This window comes from Lynx rufus, unplaced genomic scaffold (genome assembly GCF_022079265.1).
Source record: "Lynx rufus isolate CCGP_SWC_20201006 ecotype Redwood Valley unplaced genomic scaffold, mLynRuf1.p SCAF_3, whole genome shotgun sequence".
NCBI lineage: Eukaryota > Metazoa > Chordata > Mammalia > Carnivora > Felidae > Lynx > Lynx rufus.
The window spans coordinates 70,333,539-70,355,104 of record NW_025814845.1 but is presented as its reverse complement, the minus strand read 5'-3'; the positions used below and the strand labels follow the sequence as shown (position 1 = coordinate 70,355,104).

The window sequence follows — 21,566 nt, the reverse complement described above, 5'->3', positions numbered from 1 at the left end:
GCATTCAGATATGTTGAGCTTGAGATGCTCATTAGTAAAGAAGTCAAGTAAGCAGTTAGGTGTGTGAATCTGGAGCTCAGGGGAGAGATGAAGTTTGGAAGTCTTTGGAAGATAAGTTTGGAAATCTTTGGCACCAGTTGGCATTTAAAGCCTTGGGATGGTCTGAGCTGGCACGTAGGGAACAAGCAAAAAGAAGGGCTCCAATGACTGCACTCTGGGACATACCAACATTTGTAGGCAGGTGAGAAGGTATAGGCAAAAAAGATTAGGAAGGAGCAACTAGCAATCTTCAGTACAAACACGGGGCAAGAGCCTTACTGGATTTTAGTCAGCAACAAATCAGAGGAGGGAAATTGGAATAGTGCAATACCCACATCTGCCTCTATGGTAGATTTAGGTGGGAGGAAAGAAGAAACCATCCAGTTGGTCGGTTTCAAGAAAGAATCAGAGGAAATGAATTGGGTACTGCAAGTGTAGAAAGTCTTTGAACATGTGTGGCTCTCTAGGAGCGAGGAAAAATGAAGCGGCAGAATCAGAGACAATGCAAGATCAAGAGAGAGTATTTAAAAGACAGTGATATCGCAGAGTATTTGTGTAAGATAAGTCAATAGAGAAGGGAATTGATGTGCAAGAGAAGGGGATCCATTGCAGAATCAGTGTTCTTGAGTAATTGATAGAGGGTGGAACCTAGTGGGTGGGTGTAACTTACTTTGTTACTTGATTGTAACTTACTTTGACCTAAAGACTGTTTCATCAGACACTTGAATGGTTTGCCCCACTACCTCCTTTACATTACGCTAAAGGTCTGCCCCTATGTCCTAGCCACAAGCTACCTTTCACCTAAGAAACATAAATACCCTTCTGACTTTTCAATCTCACCATGTTTATACACATCTAATATTTCTTTCCTGTACATACTGTTGAATAAGGAAAGAATATGCTAGCCACTTTGAATTTTGATTTGCCAATATTATCATTCAGAAAGAACCTATCTAGAAATGAAAAATATTAAGAGTGTAACAAACCACAGTTGGAGCAAGAACTTAATACAGAAGTCGTGATGGCAAGGACCAGTGTCTATCTGGTTCCCCATTTACCATTGCACCCCAATGCCTAGCAGAGTTCAGCACTTACCAAAATCATGTGTTGAAAAAAATGAGTGCATGAATGGGTGCCATATTTTTAAGGGTAACTTGTGTCACAAAAGGCCCAAAATGCAAGGTCTTGAACACAGTAAATGTTCTTTCTCCCATAACCACCTAAAACAGGAGTTGAGAGCCAGGGAGAGAAGTGGAGGACTTGGTCCATACAGTTTTTCAAGACCCAGGCCAACTGTCTCCCTCTTCTTCAAGTAGCTTCCAGCACACTACGGTGGTTTTCATCTCCATTCCAACTCACAGAAGGACATCATGAGCATTGAGGAATGTACCTGCCGGGGTAGTTTATCAGCCAGGCCTGGAAGCCACACACGTTGCCTCACACAGCCTATAGGAGAGGAGTTAATCACATGGCCATATCTCATTGCAAGAGAGGCCAGGAAATGTTACTGGGCCTGGGGCTACTTATTTCTGTGGAAGGAAAGTAGAATGGATTTGGGTGGATAGCTAGCAACCTCTTCTATCGGCATTCTCGTACCCTACCAGTAGTTCTTTTTAAATATGGATTAAGGTATACAGTTTTCTGCAGGAAAACATAAAATGTACAAAAAGAAATTCAAATCCACATTAATCCTTCGTTAATAAGAATATATCAAATATTCTCCTTCTCTGAGAGCTCAAGGTTAGAATAATGAACCTGTTTTGACTAGCAGTGTTCTCTGCACCCTTCAGACTGAGCTGTTTGTATATTGAGAGAAGGCATTTTTTTTCAGTGTCTTCTATAAAGGCTTTGTCAGCATTTTACAGTTCTAGAAGACAAATTTGTCTTTGCTCCAAGTGTTTTCAAGTGCTTCAGTGGTCAAACAGGTTTTGAGTCTAGCTTTTAATGCCAAAACAGAGAGGGGGGCCAAGGGGAAGAATTGAAAATAAATTCCACAGTCTCAGGCTAATTTTTTCATGGCTTTTGCTCTTTTTAGATTTCAGGATATTTTTATAATTAAGGAAGATGGTTCTTAAAATTCACTTCCTTCTGACACATAAAAACTGCCCAAATAAATTATATCATAGCAGATATGTGTGTTTTGAAAGTCACTGGTAAGCCTTAAATGAAGCAGAATTTTATGGATTGTAGACTAAGCTTTATCTGTTTTTTTTAATACAGTTCAAGAAGCAGTTTCATTAATTTATACTTAAAGTCATAATCTGTTCTTTGCTATTTCTTAAAATGACCTATTTAAAAGAGCCTAAATTTAGAAGACCAATTAAAATAAAAATGAATGCAATAAAACATTTTTAAAGAGTGTTATTACTTTAACCTTTAATAAACGAAAACATTAATGAACCACTCTTTTACCACACCTAGAGAAGTGTTTGGGACATAAAACAGTTCAAAATCTTCAGAAGGCATTGAGTCAGTATTTTTTCATAAGACAAATACTATTAACAACTGCAGAACATTCGAAAGTCCAGTAGCATACTTCTCATACAATGGAAGTCTTCTAATTCACCTGTTATTTTAACCTACACATTCTGTTTCCTCTTTTCTCATCTCACTGAAGTGGAGGAATTGCTGATCTATTTCTTTATCTTTCCTTCCTAAACCTTAGGCAAAAAATGGAAGTTAGAATTTATAACATGTTTTGTGCCCATGGAAATAGGTACTTTTGTTACTGTATTCAGAGATCTTTACTACTGTTGTTTCATTCTGAAAAACATTGAGGTAGATTGCCAATTGTAACACATTCTTCACATGTTCCTGTTCCCAAAAGGTATAGGGGCAACCCAACTGCCTTGGCAAAGGAACACTGGGTGCTCGCTTGCTGCTTTAAGTGAAAGCAGCTCATGAATATTCAACAGTCTCAAACGTGTAGACAACATGAAAGTTGGAATTGTCATAAAGTCTTAGGAATATAGAACAGTTTTGAAAGTCACCCTTTGTCTATTACATCTATAAAAACTCAAATCCTTGGGGAGTTCTCAAACATAGGGATCAAACATGTTTTAAAAGTGGGGTCGGGGAGGGAGTTGAAGTTATTGCTTACTCATTTTAACCCTGGAGAACAGCTAGACTTTCTCACATTTTACAGCCGTTTTTTGCAAAGCTTTCCATTATTAACATAGCTATCTTTTTTCTATAATTATCAAAATCTATAATCAATTATATCTTGGTTCTTTCTATTTAGAAAAAAATTCTTATAGCATCTTACTGAAGTATCTTTAAATTCATATAATATTATAGCTTATTTTCTGTTCTCTTTCTGAATATTTCTTAGCCTTAATGTGAAGATTTTTATTTATTCAGAAATAGTCATTCACATATAATTAAAAAATATATTTCATTGACACAGTTCTAAAATTATCTGAGGGTAGAAGGTTGTACTTTCCCTAGGAATTCATGTTCCATAACTTTAGGAAAACCTAATACTGTTGCCCAAGATCTTACACTAAAGATTTTGATAATCTATTAAAGATTACCAATGAGAACAAACAAAGATTGTCTGTCATAGATATATCTCTTGTTTTTCAGGAAGATCACATTTGGGTAATAAGAGCAATTATGCTTTGCTTCAAGGAGATCCATTTTAGAGAGGCCTCTTCTAAATATATAATTGAATTTTGTCATAATTTTCATTTGTCAGATCGATTCTCAAATCAACTGTGTAAATTATCTAAGTGTCTAAATTCATGTTTAGTAATGGAAGACACAAACACTCCAGTTTCTGGGAACATTTCCTTAACTGGAGAAATAATAGTAAAATATTTTAGGGGAGGTGGATCTCACAGTTTCAGAAATAATAATCACGGCATCAACAACAATAGTTAATATCCTTTAAATGTACCTGGTATTATTCTAGTGCTTATACATCTGTTATCTCCTTTAATCTTCATGACCACCTATATTAAGTCTTGCAATCTCCATTTTTCAGAAGAGGAAATTGAAGGTCAGGTAGGATCATAACAGTTGGTAAATGATAGAGCTAGGATTCAAACCCAAACATTCTGACTCCAGAGTCACCATTCTAACTATTATGTTATACTTACTGTGTCTCCCTTTGTTTCTACTGTTTGATGGAGCCCAGGGTTTTAAACTTTACGAATTCCAGGTAAGTGGGTCAAACCAAGGTAAATGGAAAATAATTCATTCATCTACCGAGCCAAAGATTAGTTTTCTACTCCAATTATGTGTTTATTTTGTAAAGATTTTTATATATGTCAATTTCATCAGATTATTGTGAACCTTAGTCAGATTTACTTTGTGAAGGGTTTTTCATGATGGAAGGCTATAAATATGTAGATGAACACATGTTGCTTCAATATTATTATTCTAATGATACACAATAGGTGGGTTGTGCTTAATGTCTTTTTAATGCAGATACGAATCTTTGAGTTCAGTGAAATTCAGGTTCAGATCTCCAAGGCAGCTATTTTTTTTTTTTCAGTTTAGTGAATGTAAATGTGTTCTCATTTGCTTATTTGTAATCTTCCTTCATGGGGACGGCTTACTTATTATGTGCTCAGTTGCCTGAATTGTATTTAGAAAGCTTTGGCCACATTCACAGAGGCAGTCAAAAAACCTTACAGATATGCCTCTTGGCCAGCCTGAAATACATGCTATTCAAAGTAAATTTCCTGTTTATATTTTTCCCATCTTAGCTGATATAAAGATTAATATTAAATATCACAGAAACAAAGGTTCTTTACGCCATTTCTTTTTATGGATAGTTTACAGTTTAGCTATGTGTTTTCCCACTTTATATTTGCAGTTTATACTGAAAATATGTTAAATGAACAATGAATGTTACGTTGGTTTCTGATTAGATTCAGGGTCAGATTCCCCAGTTCTAGTTCTTTTTCTTTTTTTTTTTTTTTCTTGTTTATTTATTTATTTTGAAAGAAAAAGCACAAGTGGGGAAGGGGCAGAGAGAGGGAGAGAAAGAGAGAGAGAATCCCAAGCAGGCTCCATACTATCAGTGCAGAGCCCAATGCAGGGCTTAAACTCACAAGCCATGTGATGATGACCTGAGCCAAAGCTGGACACTCAACTGACTGAGCCACCTAGGCGCCCCTCCTTAGTTCTAATTCAAATGCCGCCACCCTGATGTTCTGACAATCTGGGTTTTGCTATGGTTAGCTCTAAGATATGGATGATACCTAACAAGGACATTATAGGATATAGTGATCATTTCTGTGATGGTATCAGATACCTTCATTAAGGGGATGATAAAACTCAACATCCAATTTTATGCAAGTGGCATATACTAAACTGTCATAATTTTACTGGTTTTAACAAAGATAGAAATAGGACTTGAATTAGCTTATATCTGCATATTATCTGATTTTACTATTTTAAATAAAGGAGGATCTTCTGTTGCATGTTTCTTACCATTCTTACTGGGTAACCAATAATATGTTTTGTTACAGAATATGGAAAGCCTCAACTCCACACCATCTCATGAGAGGGCTGGACCTGATGATGTTGAACTGATGTCCGACGAAAGGTAATTTTAGCATTTTCTCCTCAAATTGCTTACAAGAGCATGAATAGCTTTTTTTTTTTCTCAATGCAGTGTGCCTTATAAGAACTAAAAAGAATAGAATTAAAAGACTGTATGTTCACCAACAGTATTTTGTAGCATGGAAAATGCTTGGAATAGAAAATCTGCCATGGTGCTCTTAAAGACCACTGTATGCATTGTTGTTTCTAGTTTTATTTTATTTTGATTTTTTTGTTTTATTTTGTTTTCGAATTTTATCAGAATTTAATTTAGAGCCACTCAGCTTCCTTTTAAAATGAATGAAGTCATAAATTTCAATGGATGAAAAGCATTGTTCTAAAACAGATTGACCTTTTATGATATTTTGTTGTTGCTGTTACTTGTAGCAAAGAAAATGAAAAAGACGGCAGACATACCCAGCATTTTGAGGTGAGTAGCTAAGAAAATTGTGACTGTAATGGGGCTGTTCATACATTCCTGAGAGCACATGGGAAGCATTATTAGACTGTCAGTAAGGGATAATGAGATTAAGGGACAGGACTGTGATTGGTTTTCAAAAGGCAAATACTGAGACATAAAGATTCCATGAGAAATCATAAGAACTCTTTTCTTTGCTTTTTAAATTCTTTTTTTTAATATGAAATTTATTGTCAAATTGGTTTCCATAGCTTTTTAAAATCTTTTATTTTGCTTGCAGAGAGAAACTTCAATAGCATGGAGGTTTCTCTTTAGATTTTCTGTAAAATAAAACAAAAAGCCAAAGCTACTGGTTTGATTTTTTTTTATGTTTTATGCATTTTTTAAGTGATTGAAATAAATAGGCAGTGAGTTTAGTGGATCTATCACAGAGACTTATCTCATTAATTTTCAAATTAAGATAAACTCAGTGTGAGTTACTAAACCCAATTTGTTTTCTGAGTTTTGTCTCATTTTAAGTAAGCCATGGAGAAAAAAGTATCTAATTCCCTTATGTTGTTTATATCTTAAAGTTTTGGTGATTTCCTGTATTCCTTGTTCTCCAAGGGCATCGCCATGCTGGCCAAAATGATTTCCCTTTTCCCAACCCTGGCTTCCATTCAGTGTGCTTAACCCCATTTTTCATTCATGTATGTGTACATAATCTACTTCCAAATGCTTTCAACTCTACTTTCAATGTTTTTATCAATTTTTCTCTTTGGCCAGATTTAAAGCATTTTTCAACCTGTTCTTGAGTTCTGAATCTTGAAATACTAATTATACATAGAACTCTTCCTCTAACCCAGTGATTCCTAATCTTTATTGGACATTTTCTAATTCACTGATGGATTTACTCAGGAGCATGTATTGAGTCCTGCTGTGGACACATACTGTGTTAGAAGCTGCGATTCAGTAACGGCTCCAGTCCCTACCCTCCATGGAGTTTTACAATCCAGGAGGCTGAGAATCTAAAAGCTGTAGACTTCTTCGTAGAAAAATGCACACTTTGTGTACAATTGGCATAAAAGAGCTGGGAATTAATTGCCAACTCCCCCCGTTCCCTGCCAATGCTGTGGACTCATATTCCCTATGTTCAGTTCTTGTCATGTATACTTCATCGACCTAGCCAGATAATGGAAGGGGAATGCTTCCTCTTTCCGACTTCCAGCTGCTGGGCCACTTCTTTCATCTCTTATTTCCAACCCATTTAAGCTTCCTTCCTTGGGACCCAGGCAACGAGCTGACATCTTTTTCCTTGACACCAGGTACCTTTGTCAGAACACAGTTTCCCCGTGATCGCGTTGTTTCCTTTTTCTTCTCATTTCACCCTCTCTCTGTTCTTTTCCTCTGCTCACAGCAAGCACCTAGTCATCATGCCATTGAACGTTACTTTAAAGAAAATTGCTTCGCCAGCCTCCTAGAGAGGTCTCCTCCGTTTCCTCCCTTTTCAGCCTATTATCCTCTATAAGATAAAAGGATATAGAGCAGCCTTTGTGGATGGACTTCATAACATTAACTCGTAAATTCCAGATGGCACCGAAACTCAACCCATGCTGAACTCAGTTTGCCTTGGTATTTTGTGGGCAGCTCCTATGGCAGTGGATGAATCATGGGGAAAAAATCTCAAGTCCTTCTTCCATGTGCCAGGTCCTATTCTTACATGGGTCCGCCATGTGCAGTTACCAGTCAGCACCCGGCCCCCGGTTGGCTCTCCTGAGGCACTCACTATTAATAATCATTGCCACCATAATAAGTTCAGCTAGGAGATAAAATTAGGCAGTGAGTTAAAATCTAGCTCGGCAATCCATGTCACCTTTCTTTCACAACTGCCCCACAGGAGAAAAACAAGCCACCACTCCATAAGATTCGGATGATGTTTCTCCTCATGAAGGCATGGGTTTCTTTCACTGAAGGAAATGTATATTTAATTGTTAGTGATGGACTGTGAAAAAGATCCATTTTCCATTTTTAAAGCTCTTTCCCTTGTTTGCCATGTATTGTGATTGTTTACTATTCAACATGTGCAGCACTTTCTAGAACTTATTTTACAACCTAAATAGTTAATCTGGTCTTCTAGTAATACCACAATAATTCCTAAATCGCAGAGATGAAAAATAAGTCTAGGCTTCGGTTACCCCTCCTAGAATTCTGTGTAATCGGTATTCTATTTCACACCTCCTACAGCATCAGATTGAGAGGCCAACACTTACATGCCCGCCATGGATGGATGCGATGTTGTTTCCAGCTACATTTTTCATGAAGACAATTTGTCTTTCTTAATACCGTCCTTTAAATTTTTCCTTACATATTCTTGAGATCCATGTGAGGTTAAGACAACAAATGACAGCTGTTGGGAAAGGTGGTCTTTCCTTCTTGTTTTGAGTCACGTTTCCATGAGAATGAGGAACACTGGTGATGCTCCTTACAGGGACAGGTAGGCAGAGAGAAGCTGGTTTTAGAATCTGCTGCTCAGACACAAATGCAGGCGCAACTGTGACTTTATTTTTGAAGTAATCATTTTGCAGCCCTTAAATGTGTTTTTGTTTGAATGCATGTGTTGACAACTGAACATCGGTTTATCACTTTGTGGCACATCTTTTTAATTTTTTGAATCAACTCATCTTATCCAAAAAGAGAATCTGCTTGAGATCTCCGATGGTCAGTGGAAAAAAAATTTAGAGTCCCTTCAAAATGCCAAAAATTAAAGTATGATTTCTTTGGGTAGGTTTTCAAGAGGCTGGCATTTTAATAAAATATCCGGGGGGCACCTGGGTGGCTCAGTCTGTTAAACATCTGACTTCGGCTCAAGTCATGATCTCACGGTTCATGAGTTCGAGCCCCACTTGGGGCTCTGTGCTGACAGCTCAGAGCCTGGAGCCTGCTTCTGATTCTGCATCTCCCTCTCTCTCTGCCCCTCCCCCACTCATGCTTTCTCTCTAAAATATAAATAAACATTTAAAAAATTTTAAAAATAAATAAAATAAAATATTCCGTTTGGGCTTTTTGAAATGAGGTAATGTAAGGAAGAGCCTAGCACACTGTTACCTGTACAGATGGAATCCAGAGTCTTTGTTCTTTTGTTTCTTTTTAAATTCAGTGAACAACTGGAAGCATCCAGAAGAAAGGTCGTCCTTAAAACCAGCAATTTCTAGATTCTAAAAGGTATCACTGAAAATTTTCGAAGTTCTTACAATGGAGTTTCAACCTTATGCTTCAGTGATTCCTTCTGATAAGTTCTTTCCTTTTGGGGAGATATTTCATGCCTCTGTATAAAATCCAGAACATGAAACCTATAACTTTATACTTAATACTTTATCAAGAACGCAATACCTGTAAGAATTATTGAGTGCATGGGGCACCTGGGTGACTCAGTCGGTTAAGTGTCCGACTTCGGCTCAGGTCATGATCTCGCAGTTTGTGAGTTCGAGCCCTGCATCAGCCTCTGTGCTGACAGCTCAGAGCCTGGAGCCTGCTTCGGATTCTGTGTCTCCCTCTGTCTCTGCCCCTCCCCAACTTGTGCTCTGTCTCTGTCTCTCAAAAATGAATAAATGTAAAAAAAAAAAAAAACTTTAAGAATTATTGAGTGCATGGAAGGGTATTACCTTATCTGGGAGAGGTCATTTTATGTCAGAAGTATAAGGTTAATGAAGTGTTAAATTCTTTCAAGATATTTTTACATTCTTTATGCTTTCTAAGCCTACTGCTTAGAAGAGCTTAGAAGCATACCTTTGATAACAAATAAGACATTCATAGTAAACAAAAGTCCATTTCCCTTTTTTATCCTGCTTGAAAAAAGAAGGAGAGGAGTAAGAGAGAAGGCAAGGCTTTCCAATCAAGACTGAAAATTAATATTAATTATCAAACATCTTAAGTCTAGTCTTTTATTTGCCCTGAGCAGGATTGAGATAAATTCTGAAATATCCCTGTCAACAAGGATTTATGAAATGAATCACCATGTTATTTCAACTTCGGTGTATTGTATGGAAGCCTTAGGATTTTGTTATTATTGGTTTTAATGTTAGAACAAGAATAATTTAAAGGCTCTATTTATTTAGATTCACTTCCCATTTCACCCAGTCTCTAACGGCTACTGAAACTTTGGAATTCCCATGAACTTTGGAAATTTGTTATGTTCACTTTCTTTTATTGTCAGGCCAAACAGTAAATGTTTATGGTTCCATGTGGTTCTTCTGTTAACACTGTGTGGTTCCTTCCTGTGCAAACTGCATTACACAGTACACTCTCTGATATCATCGCTCCTAGCTCTGGTAAGCCATTAGGCTACTTATTTATATCCTGTGCAGGGAGGGAGAAGGGATGGAACAAAAATTCAACTATTTGAAGTCCGGGAAGGAGCAAGATCAGTGAAGTCTGAGAATTGAAAAAGCCAGGCCCAGTTTGATAGGGCAAGTCTTGACAAAGATCAGGTGAATAGTAGTTAATGGTTCCTTGACCTGAACATGGAATGTCACCTGAGGTCCCAGGCAAGGTGAGCTCTCTTGAGTATGTGCTCCCTGGCATCCTGTTTTTTTTCTTTTATAACATATGTGACACTGGTATTTACATGTTCAGTGTCTTTGTTCCACACTAAATTCCATATGTTGTTAATTCCTGTAATCCCAGTGCCTAGGACATAGTATGTGTTCAATAAACACTTGCCAGATGAACGAATGTGAAAGGGAAGTAATGAATAATTGGAAATAGCATTTTTTTACAGTAACTATGGGCCAGCCATTTTTGTATATGTTTTTCACTTAATCTTCATGCCAACTTTATGAAGTCTTGCACTTGCATTATAGAAAAAAAGCTTTAAAAAAAAAAAGAAGAAGCTAAAGCACAAAGAGGTTTTCATTGAAGGTCTTGCTGCTAGTTGGCCAGGATTGAAACTCAGCTCTCCAACTCTTCAACCCATCCCCTGTCTGCCACACCACACTGTTGTTCAGTGGGTTTCTGTAGGGCACAACATTTTTGACAAGGGTTTGGTGTGTGACCCCACGGCATAAGGATCTCTGAGTTGAAAATTGTGAAAAAGCAGTAGTCCCCCATTATCTGTGGTTTCACTTCCCGTGATCTCAGTTACCCACAGTCAACCCTGGTCCAGAAGCAGATGATTGTCTTTCTGACATGTCACCTGAAGGTCAATAGTAGCCCAACACTGTGTCACAATGTCCACACGATTCACCTCGCTTCACCTCGCATAGACCTTTGTCATCTCACAGCATCACAAGAAGTGTAAGTATCTCACAGTAAGATATTCTGAGAAATCACATTCACATCACTTGTATTACATTATTCAGTGCAGTGGTTCTATGTTATTGGTAGTTATTGTTCATCTCTTACTGTGCCTAATTTATCAGTTAGACTTTATCATAGGTATGTATGTATAGGAAAAAGCATAGTGCATGTAGGGTTCAGTACTATCCTTGGTTTCAGGCATCCACTGGGCGTCTTGGAATGTACCCCCTCAGAATAAGGGGGGACTATTGTAACTCATTTACTCTCTGATTCAACTGAAGATATAAGACATGTAAACAACAAAAGTTGAAACCAGAAATATTTTGGTATTTGAGAATGTCCTTGACATTTTGACATTAATGATCTAGTAGAAGAAGCAGACAAGCAAGTAGACAAGTGTAATTCCATATGATGAGCAACAGGAGAGTGTGTGGAATGATCTGGAGAGGTGCATCACCCAAACTAGGCTAACTAACATTTGAAGGAAGAGTTGTTTTATGCTGGCGTATTGCTGCCGAGCCTGAATAGCTTCAGCGTGGGTGGCCCCTGAGCAGCATCCCTAGATCCCACGTGTACATAAATCCCCGGGTGCACACCAGCAGCCCACTCTGCACCCCCAGGCAAGGCAGCCATGTCAGGTTCTGGTGAGACCAGTGAGGCCAGAAATTGAGAGCAGAGGGCAAATGAAAGAGCAGCCTCAGGGACCGATCACAGCACAGCGGGACAGAGCCGAGCGTGTGGGTGTGCTGATGAGGGCTGTGCTGAGTGTGCCCATGCTATGCAAGCTGTTGCGGTTTGTGTAAGAGAGACCCCGCCACTACTGTGTAAAAAATCAGCCAGAAAGTCCAGAAGCTAATGTAAGTTAATATAGGTCTATAGTGTGAGTGATACCCCATTGTATGTGGCACAATCTAAACACCCTTATATGGTGACTTCAGATACAGTGATCTCTTTGCTATTCCTTAAACATAGCGACCATACCTCAGGGCCTTTGCACTTGCTTTTCTTCTTCCTGAGATGTTCTTCCAGTAGATGACTCACTCCTGCATTTCCTTCATATCTCTGCTCATATGTCCCTTCATAGGAAGGGTCTTTCCTGACCACTCATTATAAAATTGCAGACTGTGACCCTGATCTCCATCATCCCTCTTACTCTGCTTTATTTTTGTCCATAGTCCATATCACTGCCTGACATGTTTTTTTGTTTACTGTCACTTCCTGTAAGATTCATTAAGGACAGACTTGATTTTGTCCCCTGAAGTATCTCCAGTGTCTAGAAAATGGCCTAGCATGTAGTAAGTACTAAAAATTTGTTAAATAAATGAGTAAATTTTATCTTTGCATCTCTAGCACACAACGTAATAACCCTATTTAAGTAGATAGCATGTAATGTTATTACTGAATAAACAAAAAAGTTTTGACCTGATTCTCTTTGTTAGAATAATAGAAACTTAGGGGTTATCTATTCCAGCCTCCCACCCATGTCAGTAATCTCTCTGTCTCCCACATACCTGACTCTCAAACTTCATTGCAATACGGTGAAGAGCAGCTCACTAATTCACAAGGTGGCCCATTGTTGTATGGCACCCAAATCAACTGTGCTCAGAACTCCCCTGAGCATTCTTGAGCCTGTCCCACAAAGTGCCAGCTCCCTCAGTGTTGGGAGCATGCATGTCTCACACACCCAGCACAGTGGGTGCCCCATACCATGCTGTTGAAAGAATGAATAAATCTGTACATTTTGGAGGGGGGAGAAAAAACTTTAATATTCTCATTTTAACTTTCTTTGAAATGGGTGCTAATTCAGATGTAGAAAAAATTTTGTAATCTCAATTTCCTTTGAAATGGGTGCTAATACAGAGGTAGCAGTCATAAAAAGTACACATTGCAGTGAACTCCCATGGTGCCTGTCTTCGTGCTTGCTCCTCCTCAACCCTTCTCACCCACACTGCCCCAAAACACCAAAATTGCTAGTGCTGACTTGTGTCTGGAACCCAAAAGGCTCTTTTCTTTGTTCATAATGCATGTAAAACTCCACCCCTTGAGATAGCACGGTTCACCTCGAATTGCCGTGGAACATGCCTCATCTCCAACCCCTCTCTCTAGCATTTTGAGACACGGCAGTGTTTTCCTCATCTGCATATGGGGCCTGGTAATGAAAAAGAGTGATGGCCTCCCTGTGTGGGTTTCTTATGCTCCAGGCACTGTGTTAGTGGCCTTTTATACCTTCTCCCAGATCTTCAGAGGAACCTTGCAAGATTGATGTTGTGAATGAAGCAGTTCAGCCAGAGCACCAAGCTAGTAAATGTCGGCCACACGGCAAGCCCAGGTCTGCCTGTAAAGCAAACTCCACATCCATTCCACGAGTGCACAGTGTCAGGGGCTGATACATGCTCTTCCAGAAGAATATGTCATGCTTACAATATGGAATCATATTTCTTATATTCGTTTTTATGTCTCTAAGTGTAACCAGTGTTAAAAATATTGAGAAAAATGTGTATTTGCTGTATGCAGATTCTAACACACACACACAAGTGGTTGGTGGCTGACCGTGTAACTTAAAAAACTGAGTGCCAGATTTGGTCATTCAGCCCTGGTCCACTTAGGACTCAGCTGTAGGAACAAATAATTTTTATAGCATAAGTGCATAATCTGTTTTCCCCATTAGACAAGCAGCATTTTGAGGTATCTTAAAGCTCCAGATTTACTTGGCATTTTCATCTGTCTTTAGGAGCTCATCATGAACTGATTGATGATCTTTCATTTTATTCCAAATGTGAAGAAAATAGCAGCCCCTTGTGCATCATTTCATGGAAATATAATAGTAAAAGCCCCCATCTATTCCCCTGGTGATATCAAAGTGGGTTGAATAGCTATTAAAAGTAGCTGGAAGTCTTAATAGTGCTTATTTTAAGCAGGAGAACATTTCTCATGCATTAAAGGAATCATTTATGATTTCCAGATGTTTAGGTTTTTTTCCTTTAATATATTTGCTAAAATAAATTTCCAGTTATTCTCCAAAGAAAATCTCTTGTACAGATCTGTGCTACTTGAGAAGGGTATTTGTGAGTAAACACTTGGGTTTATAATCTTAGGAGAGAAGGGAAAGGGACAATGGTTGGGCTTACAAGATGCCAAAAAAAAAAGCAAGGTAAAAAAGAATTAATTTCAGGGCAAATTTTGTCAACATAAGATCACTTAGCTAAAACAGCCGCCTCTGGGAGAGGGTTTTCCCATCCCCCAGGTAGCCGAGCCGGGTGTAGGTGCCCCCAGTGAGCAAAACCAAGTGGAGCTCAGTATTCAGTACTCAGAATAGAAGGATAGTAGGAAAACAAGTGACAGTTTGATATTTGTTAAGATATAAATTATGCATTGCTGACTTGCCAGTTCTTGGCTTTTTACTTTAAAAAAAAAAAAAAGTGCTCCCTGTGTCATTTTGGCTCATTTCCAGAGTCCGTATTCCTTACTGCTAGCCCAGATGAGCCGCCAAACCCCTGTGCTGTTTGAATTTGCGCAACAATGCTTTAATACCCAGAGCTCCTCCATAAATAGTCTGTCCTCCCCACACTCGGGGAGAAAACAACCACAGGAAATCTGGGAATGTGCAGCTAGCCCTGCTTAATTGATCTAAGCCTGCAGGGCCAGCAGGAGGGCATTCGTGCACACAGCCTCTGCTCCTGGCCTTGCCGGACTGTTTACCTACGGGGCAAAGAAGTCTGCACACGGGAGACACCATGTTGCTTCTACAGCCTTAGCAACGGCGGTAGCAGGATTTTTGTTGTTGTTTACCGTCTGCAGGGCTGTACTCCTTTAAGGAAACACAAACTCCTTTTCCCTCATTCCTGGCCGCAATCAGTAACCATCAAGACTGTCAGCTGCCTGCAGTTATCAGGAGGGGCAGCAGCTCTTGGAAATCCTCTTGTCTTCCTCAGCGGAAAAGTTAAAGGAGCATAGATGGACAGTGGCTTCTTGCATGCAGGTGGCCAGCCAGTATCCAGGGGGCATCAAACTATGATTTTGATTTCTGTGCTGGGTACACCCACAGCCTCAGCTTGGGAGGTTTCATCCAGAAGGAGTGGAACTGCTGCAGACATTTTTGGGTTTTGGTGAGCAGTAAGATATTTGGGGACATTGTGCTGTTATTGCAGAACCCCACAATGAAGATTCAGGAGCACTCCGGCATAACTGACACCAAACTGCAGAGGACCCAAGATGCCGATGAGCAGCAGGAGAGCTTTGTCTCCGAAGTGCCTGAGCTGGACCTGACTGCATTGTGTGACGAGAAGAGCTGGGAAGGTAGGGTCAGCCGCTATTTGGATGCTTTAATATTGGCAGAGCATATACAAAGTCACATAAACGAGAGGCATATAACCACATGGACGTATGAAAGCGATGGGTGTAGGAGTAACTGTGTTTCTAAATGACTGAGAATCCTTTCCCTGGCATAGAATGTGTCACGTTAAATGTTGCCAGGAGTAATTGCAATCTAAGAAAGAAAATGTGCTTGCCCTCTATCAGAGCGGCACCTTGCAGCCTTTTTTATTTCTTAACTCACCAGGAGTGCTGATGCATGTGTTTTCCCTCTAGTAGTACCGAGTAGAGGACTAACGGTTGGGTACACGTTTAGGACTTCATCTGGGCACCCCGCTTCTCTTCCCGCTGCTCCACACCCACCATCTACCTCCTTCATTAAATCTCCTTCCCGTTTTTTCGAGAAGGATGCTTTGGCTTGCCTTGCTTCTATGATTGATTTTATGGATAGAATTTTTTTTTTAAGCCAGGTTAGCCAGCCTAAGGGGTTTGCTCATCAAAGAGAACAATGAATAAAAAGTGCTTGTGCTTGGAAGCCTGTAATACAGTGTGTTAGATTGGTTTTTCTCGAGATTTTTGGCAAAACATTAGAAATTTACTTGTGAGGAAGAAGAGAGTATCCTCATCTTGTCCAAATTGTATTTCAGGAAGGCTCTGGCGGCTCTTCTTTCATTATCCATGTGTCTGCATCCAAACATGTATCAGCGTGTATCCAAAATGCATGCCCAGCCGCCTCTGTGTAGTGTGTGTGTTTGGAGGCTACAAAGAGGGAGAAATTGTGTGCTTGGTTTCAGAACAGCAGCACAACTCAACACAGCGGCACAGAGAATTACAGCTACAGGAAATCAGTCCTTTTCCAAAGCACCTGGATTTCCTTGTCTTCTCCCCCACCCGTTTTTAAACCAAAAAGTACTCATTTGTAAATGAGCATAAATGAAGGACCAAAAGATGATGTAAACAGACCACAAGGTGAAAAATAACAATTCCATTATGCTCCTTGCATCCACGGCTTGGTGAAGCAAAAACAAACTGTTTTTGTTCTAGTCCTCTCTCTTTGCAATCTAAGAAACGTGTTCTAGCCCCTTTACCATGTAATTAGGCAGTGGGTCTGGGATTTTCAACGATCTTCCCAGCTCACGATACAGTCATTAGACAAAATTGCAGGGTGTTTTGTTTTGTTTTTAGTTTAAGTGATATATTCCTGGATAGTATTTTATTGTTCTTCTTTTGTTTTCGGTACTTTGGAAGAATGAGGTGTGTTTTAAATTCATACATTAAAAACAACCCCTCCCCGAGGGTGGGTGATGGGTATTGAGGAGGGCACCTTTTGGGATGAGCACTGGGTGTTGTATGGAAACCAATTTGACAATAAATTTCATTTATTGAAATAAATAAATAAATAAATAAAAACAACCCCTCCCCTTCAAAAAAAGTCCCACAGTAGCCACTGCTACCCAAATAAAAGAAAAAAGCAGTAGCCAAAACAAATGTTGTATTTGGGTTTCAATAATAAGGTCTCTTCACATCAGAAACAAAACTTTAGACAAAAAAAAACCTAGGATTTCGGGACAGAATTCAAATTAGCCACATGATCTTGGTGTATTCAGTAAAGGGACAGGTAGATTCTTCCTCCTCCTGAAATGGACTCAGTTTGATTATTCTTATCTTGGTCAATCATAAATTTGCGATCTCTTCCAGCATATTTTAAGAAACGAGTATGAAAATCCTCTCCAGTATAGTTGAAAGCTAACTTACAGTTTCTTTAAAACTGTTTTATTATTTAATGTCAAGAATTCTCTTCTAGATAAAAGAATCAACATTTTATGTTGTGTTGGGAAACGAGATAGAATTTTTAAAAGCTTATTGGGAAAAAATACAATAGGCTTGGAAATACTACTTGTATTACCCATGTAATTAATGAAGGGACTTGTTTTAACTTTTTTTTGCCAGTTACTGTGTTAGTGGCTGAACTTGCATATCTTGAAAATGTACATGGATTCATTTCAAGGCCATTTTCACCATTTGATTACTGTTTTCAGTGGCCGTTTTTTATTGTATATTTATTTTAAATTTCCAAATTACATTATAATAGTATAGTCAAAATAAAGGAATTGTTGTATATACACACACACACGCATATATACATGCTATATATATATATATATATATATATATATATATATATATATACACGTTATAGATATATACGCTATATATATATACAAAATGGTAGCTTTGCAGTATGGAGTCCACTTTGCACTAATTTAAACTGTGTATTTGAGGGGCGCCTGGGTGGCTCAGTTGGTTGAGCGTCCGACTTCAGCCCAGGTCGTGATCTCGCGGTCCATGAGTTCGAGCCCCGCGTCGGGCTCTGTGCTGACAGCTCAGTGCCCGGAGCCTGTTTCAGATTCTGTGTCTCCCTCTCTCTCTGCCCTTCCCCTGTTCATGCTCTGTCTCTCTCTGTCTCAAAAATAAATAAACATAAAAAAAATTAAAAAAAATAAATAAATAAACTGTGAATTTGAAACCAGTGCAATAAAATGTATAAATGGAAGTCATTGTTACCAAAACCCTCTGAGCCAGCATCCAACTGTAAGTCTCCAAGTCACTACACAGTGTAGCCTCCTGTTTTGGGTTGGCTTGTCAGTTCCCTGTTCTCACACCTTAGTTCATACCCTCTCACTCATATGCAATCACAGAACACCAGGTGAGGTGGTGCTCACAGAGCAGCCTGCCAGTACTAGCCCCAGAAGCATATGCTGCCATATGGCAAAGCTGTTCTCTGGCTTCGGGGGCATATTCTATCAGGGAAACAAAAAAGGAAATGAAACTAATATAGATTCCACAGGCTAGGATCAGAGTCTAATCATGCTTGTCGGCAGATAAGTAATACGTGCTTTTTCTTTTCTTTTTTTTTCTCTATATGTAGCTATGTATCAGGGCACATTTTTTATCTATCCACATGGCATTATTTTTTTTCTACTTTGCCAAATTAATTGAATATACAAATCAAACGTACTATTATTTGTTACTTAAAGTCCTTGAGGGGCGCGTGGGGTGGCTCAGTCGGTTGAGCATCCAGCTCGATCTCAGCTCAGGTCTTGATCTCAGGGTTGTAAGTTCAAGCCCCGCATTGGGTGTCACGCTGGGCATGAAGCCTACTTTAAAAAAAAGTGGGGGGGGAAGCCCTTCAGAGGCAGTCATTAGGCACCTCTAATTGCTTAATTAGAATGTTCCTAATCAGCCAATTCATGTTGATTTGGAGGGTACCGTTTGTGGAGGATGAGGTTTAAACCATCAGCAATTCTACTAACTTTGTCATAGTGAGATTAAGTTTAAAAGAAAATTTTTAAAGGGTATAAAATACTTCATATTTCCTATTTATCACTACGTATCAAAAATAACTTTGGAAAAGAAATGCTTTAAAAGAATGATAAAGAATCAAGGGATCTTAAAGATCTTTTGACTGAAACCTCCCATTATACAGATAAGAAAACTGAGGCCAAAAGAAGCAAAATGATGATTCGAGATAACAAATCTCCTGACTTCCTCTCTGAGGCCTCTTTCTCAGCAATTCCAGTTATGTATCCTGGCAGGCAGTAGGCCATAATGACTAAGAGCCAGGCACACCGTGGGTTCAATCATGGCTCTAATACTTTTGCCACTTTGTGGACATGTTAGTAAATGTGTTAACAGTTTCAGCCTCAACTTCCCCATTTTTAGATAGGTGTAACAGCAGATGATAATGAGTAACAGAGTACTATTCACTTAGTAAGTTTGTTGCAAGGATTAAAGGATCTAATAGATGCAAAGTGCTTGGCATAGTATAGGAACTTAACAGGCACTATGTGAGTGTTAGTTGGTATTATTACTATCTTCTGTAAATGTTTCCAAGTATGGTTTCAAGAAAAACCAGCCTGAGTTTGGCTTCTTTGAAACCAGAGCCCAGTTCTGTCTGATGATAGTGCGTGACTCTGAACACAGAAAAGAAGCCCATAGTTACTGGATCCTCCACTGATTACCAAGGACAAATACCAAACCATCTGTGTGTGTGTGTGTGTGTGTGTGTGAATAAGACAGACAGACAGACAGACTCTGGATTAGGGAAAGGTTACATTGAAAAGGCCTCAGCTAGGTCGTTAACAGGGACTCCAATGTCCTGTCAGATGTGGAAAGAACAGAAGACAGGTAGCAAAGTGAATTAGTACCTGATTAACAACAGTACTTAAATGTGCAGAAACATGGATCAAAGTTGGCACAAATGGGGGTATTCTTATTAGGAAAGTCCTCAGCTCTAGTCTGCTCCATATATTTTATTAATGACTTAACTAGAACAAGTGGGGGCCTACTTACTAAATTTGCAAATAGAGACAAAGCAGATACATGAAAATTAAGGATGGAATTTGAATTGACAAAGCTGACTACTAAGGCTCCTTGTAACCCAGATTATTTGAAGGATTTGTTAGGACTACCATTGTTGTCAAGTTAAGTTTTGTAACACGAAGGAAACCGTTATAATAGGATTTCCCCAGTAAATACCCTCTACATCTTCCTGTGTCTGGGATGTACACAGACCTCCTGACACCACTCAGGAGCCACCCTGAAAGGCGGGCGGTATGACATCGTGCCAGGAAGCGATGACTCAAAATAGCACAGAGTTGGAAATGAGATATGGAAAACATCAGCTCCCTTAATTCTGGCAGATTTATGAAATAAATCATCTTAGCAGCCACTTGTCTTTTGTAGAGCAAATGGATCCAGCTGGCTAAGCAGAGTGTAGCTATATCCCAGTGACCACATTCATATTACTCAGAACTATGTTTCTTCTTCCCGCAGTGAATTTCCTTTATTTCTGTGTGTACTGTAGTGTCTGAATTGGGACTCCCCTAGGACCTTTTTTTTTTTTTTTTTAAGTAGCTTTTATCTCTGTTACTTCTGACTTGCTGTGATGTCCGCCGTCCTGGTGGATTAATTTTTCATAGAGAGACATGCCATATTTATGGTCAGAGTTCTTTGTGACAAGACACATGGCTAAAATCACTGTACCTAAGGAATTCTGGTCTAGATATAAAGCTGCATTTGTTTTATGTGGTGCTTTAAGATGAAAATCTCATTTGAAGCATCAAATCTTTTCTGTTTTCCCTTTGGATAATTTTCTTGCGATATCTTCATCCATTTCATTGCTCTTGAATTACTGCTGAAAACATAAGCTATTTCCCAAACTAGGAATGGGGTAATGGCAATGAATATATGCTCAAAACAGTCTCTAGGCGGACAATCACTGTCTGAACACACTGTCATTTACTACACTGTTCTTATTCAGTTCTTCTTTGTCCAGGTAAGTGTCAATTATCAAAACATGAGTAGGCCTTGTATTTTTAGATCATTTCAAACTAAAACAGAGGAATAGTTCGTTTTATTGATTGAGTTATATTGAACTATATGTTCTAAACTATAAGACCATATAGAATAAAAGGAAAGAAAGAGATCTTGCCATTTGCAACAACCTGGATGGACCTAAGAAGGTATAAGGCTAAGTGAAATAAGTCAGAGACAGACAAAGATCATATGATTTCACTCATGCAGAATTTAAGAAACAAAACAGATGAACAAAGAAAAAAAGAGGCAAACAAAAAACAGATTCTGACAGACAAACTCATCATTGCCAGAGGGGAGGTGAGTGGAGGGAATAGGTGAAATAGATAAAGGAGATGAAGAGTATGCTTATCTTGATGAGCACTGAGTAATGTATGGAATTGTTGAATGTTATACACCTGAAACTAAGATAACACTGTATGTTAATTATACTTCAATTTAAAAAGTACATGAATAAATCCATGGAAACCAAAAGAGAGAGAAAGAGGAGAAGCACAAGCATTTCATTTCATTTTGCCTGAGTGAGAAACTTCACTTTTGTTCTACATGCATACTAATGATGCAGCATAACCTTTTATTTTTAAGGTTGAAATTC

General features: G+C 38.8%; 1 protein-coding gene across 1 annotated transcript in view; it reads left to right on the top strand.

The window, feature by feature from the left end:
- Positions 1-21,566, top strand: part of FAM13A (family with sequence similarity 13 member A) — a 333,262-nt gene that overhangs the window by 275,813 nt on the left and 35,883 nt on the right. Inside the window, exons 13-15 of the mRNA XM_047091509.1 lie at positions 5,520-5,596; positions 5,980-6,022; positions 15,433-15,580. Of these exons, the coding sequence (XP_046947465.1) occupies positions 5,520-5,596; positions 5,980-6,022; positions 15,433-15,580 (268 nt within the window). The remainder of the gene's footprint in view (positions 1-5,519; positions 5,597-5,979; positions 6,023-15,432; positions 15,581-21,566) is intronic.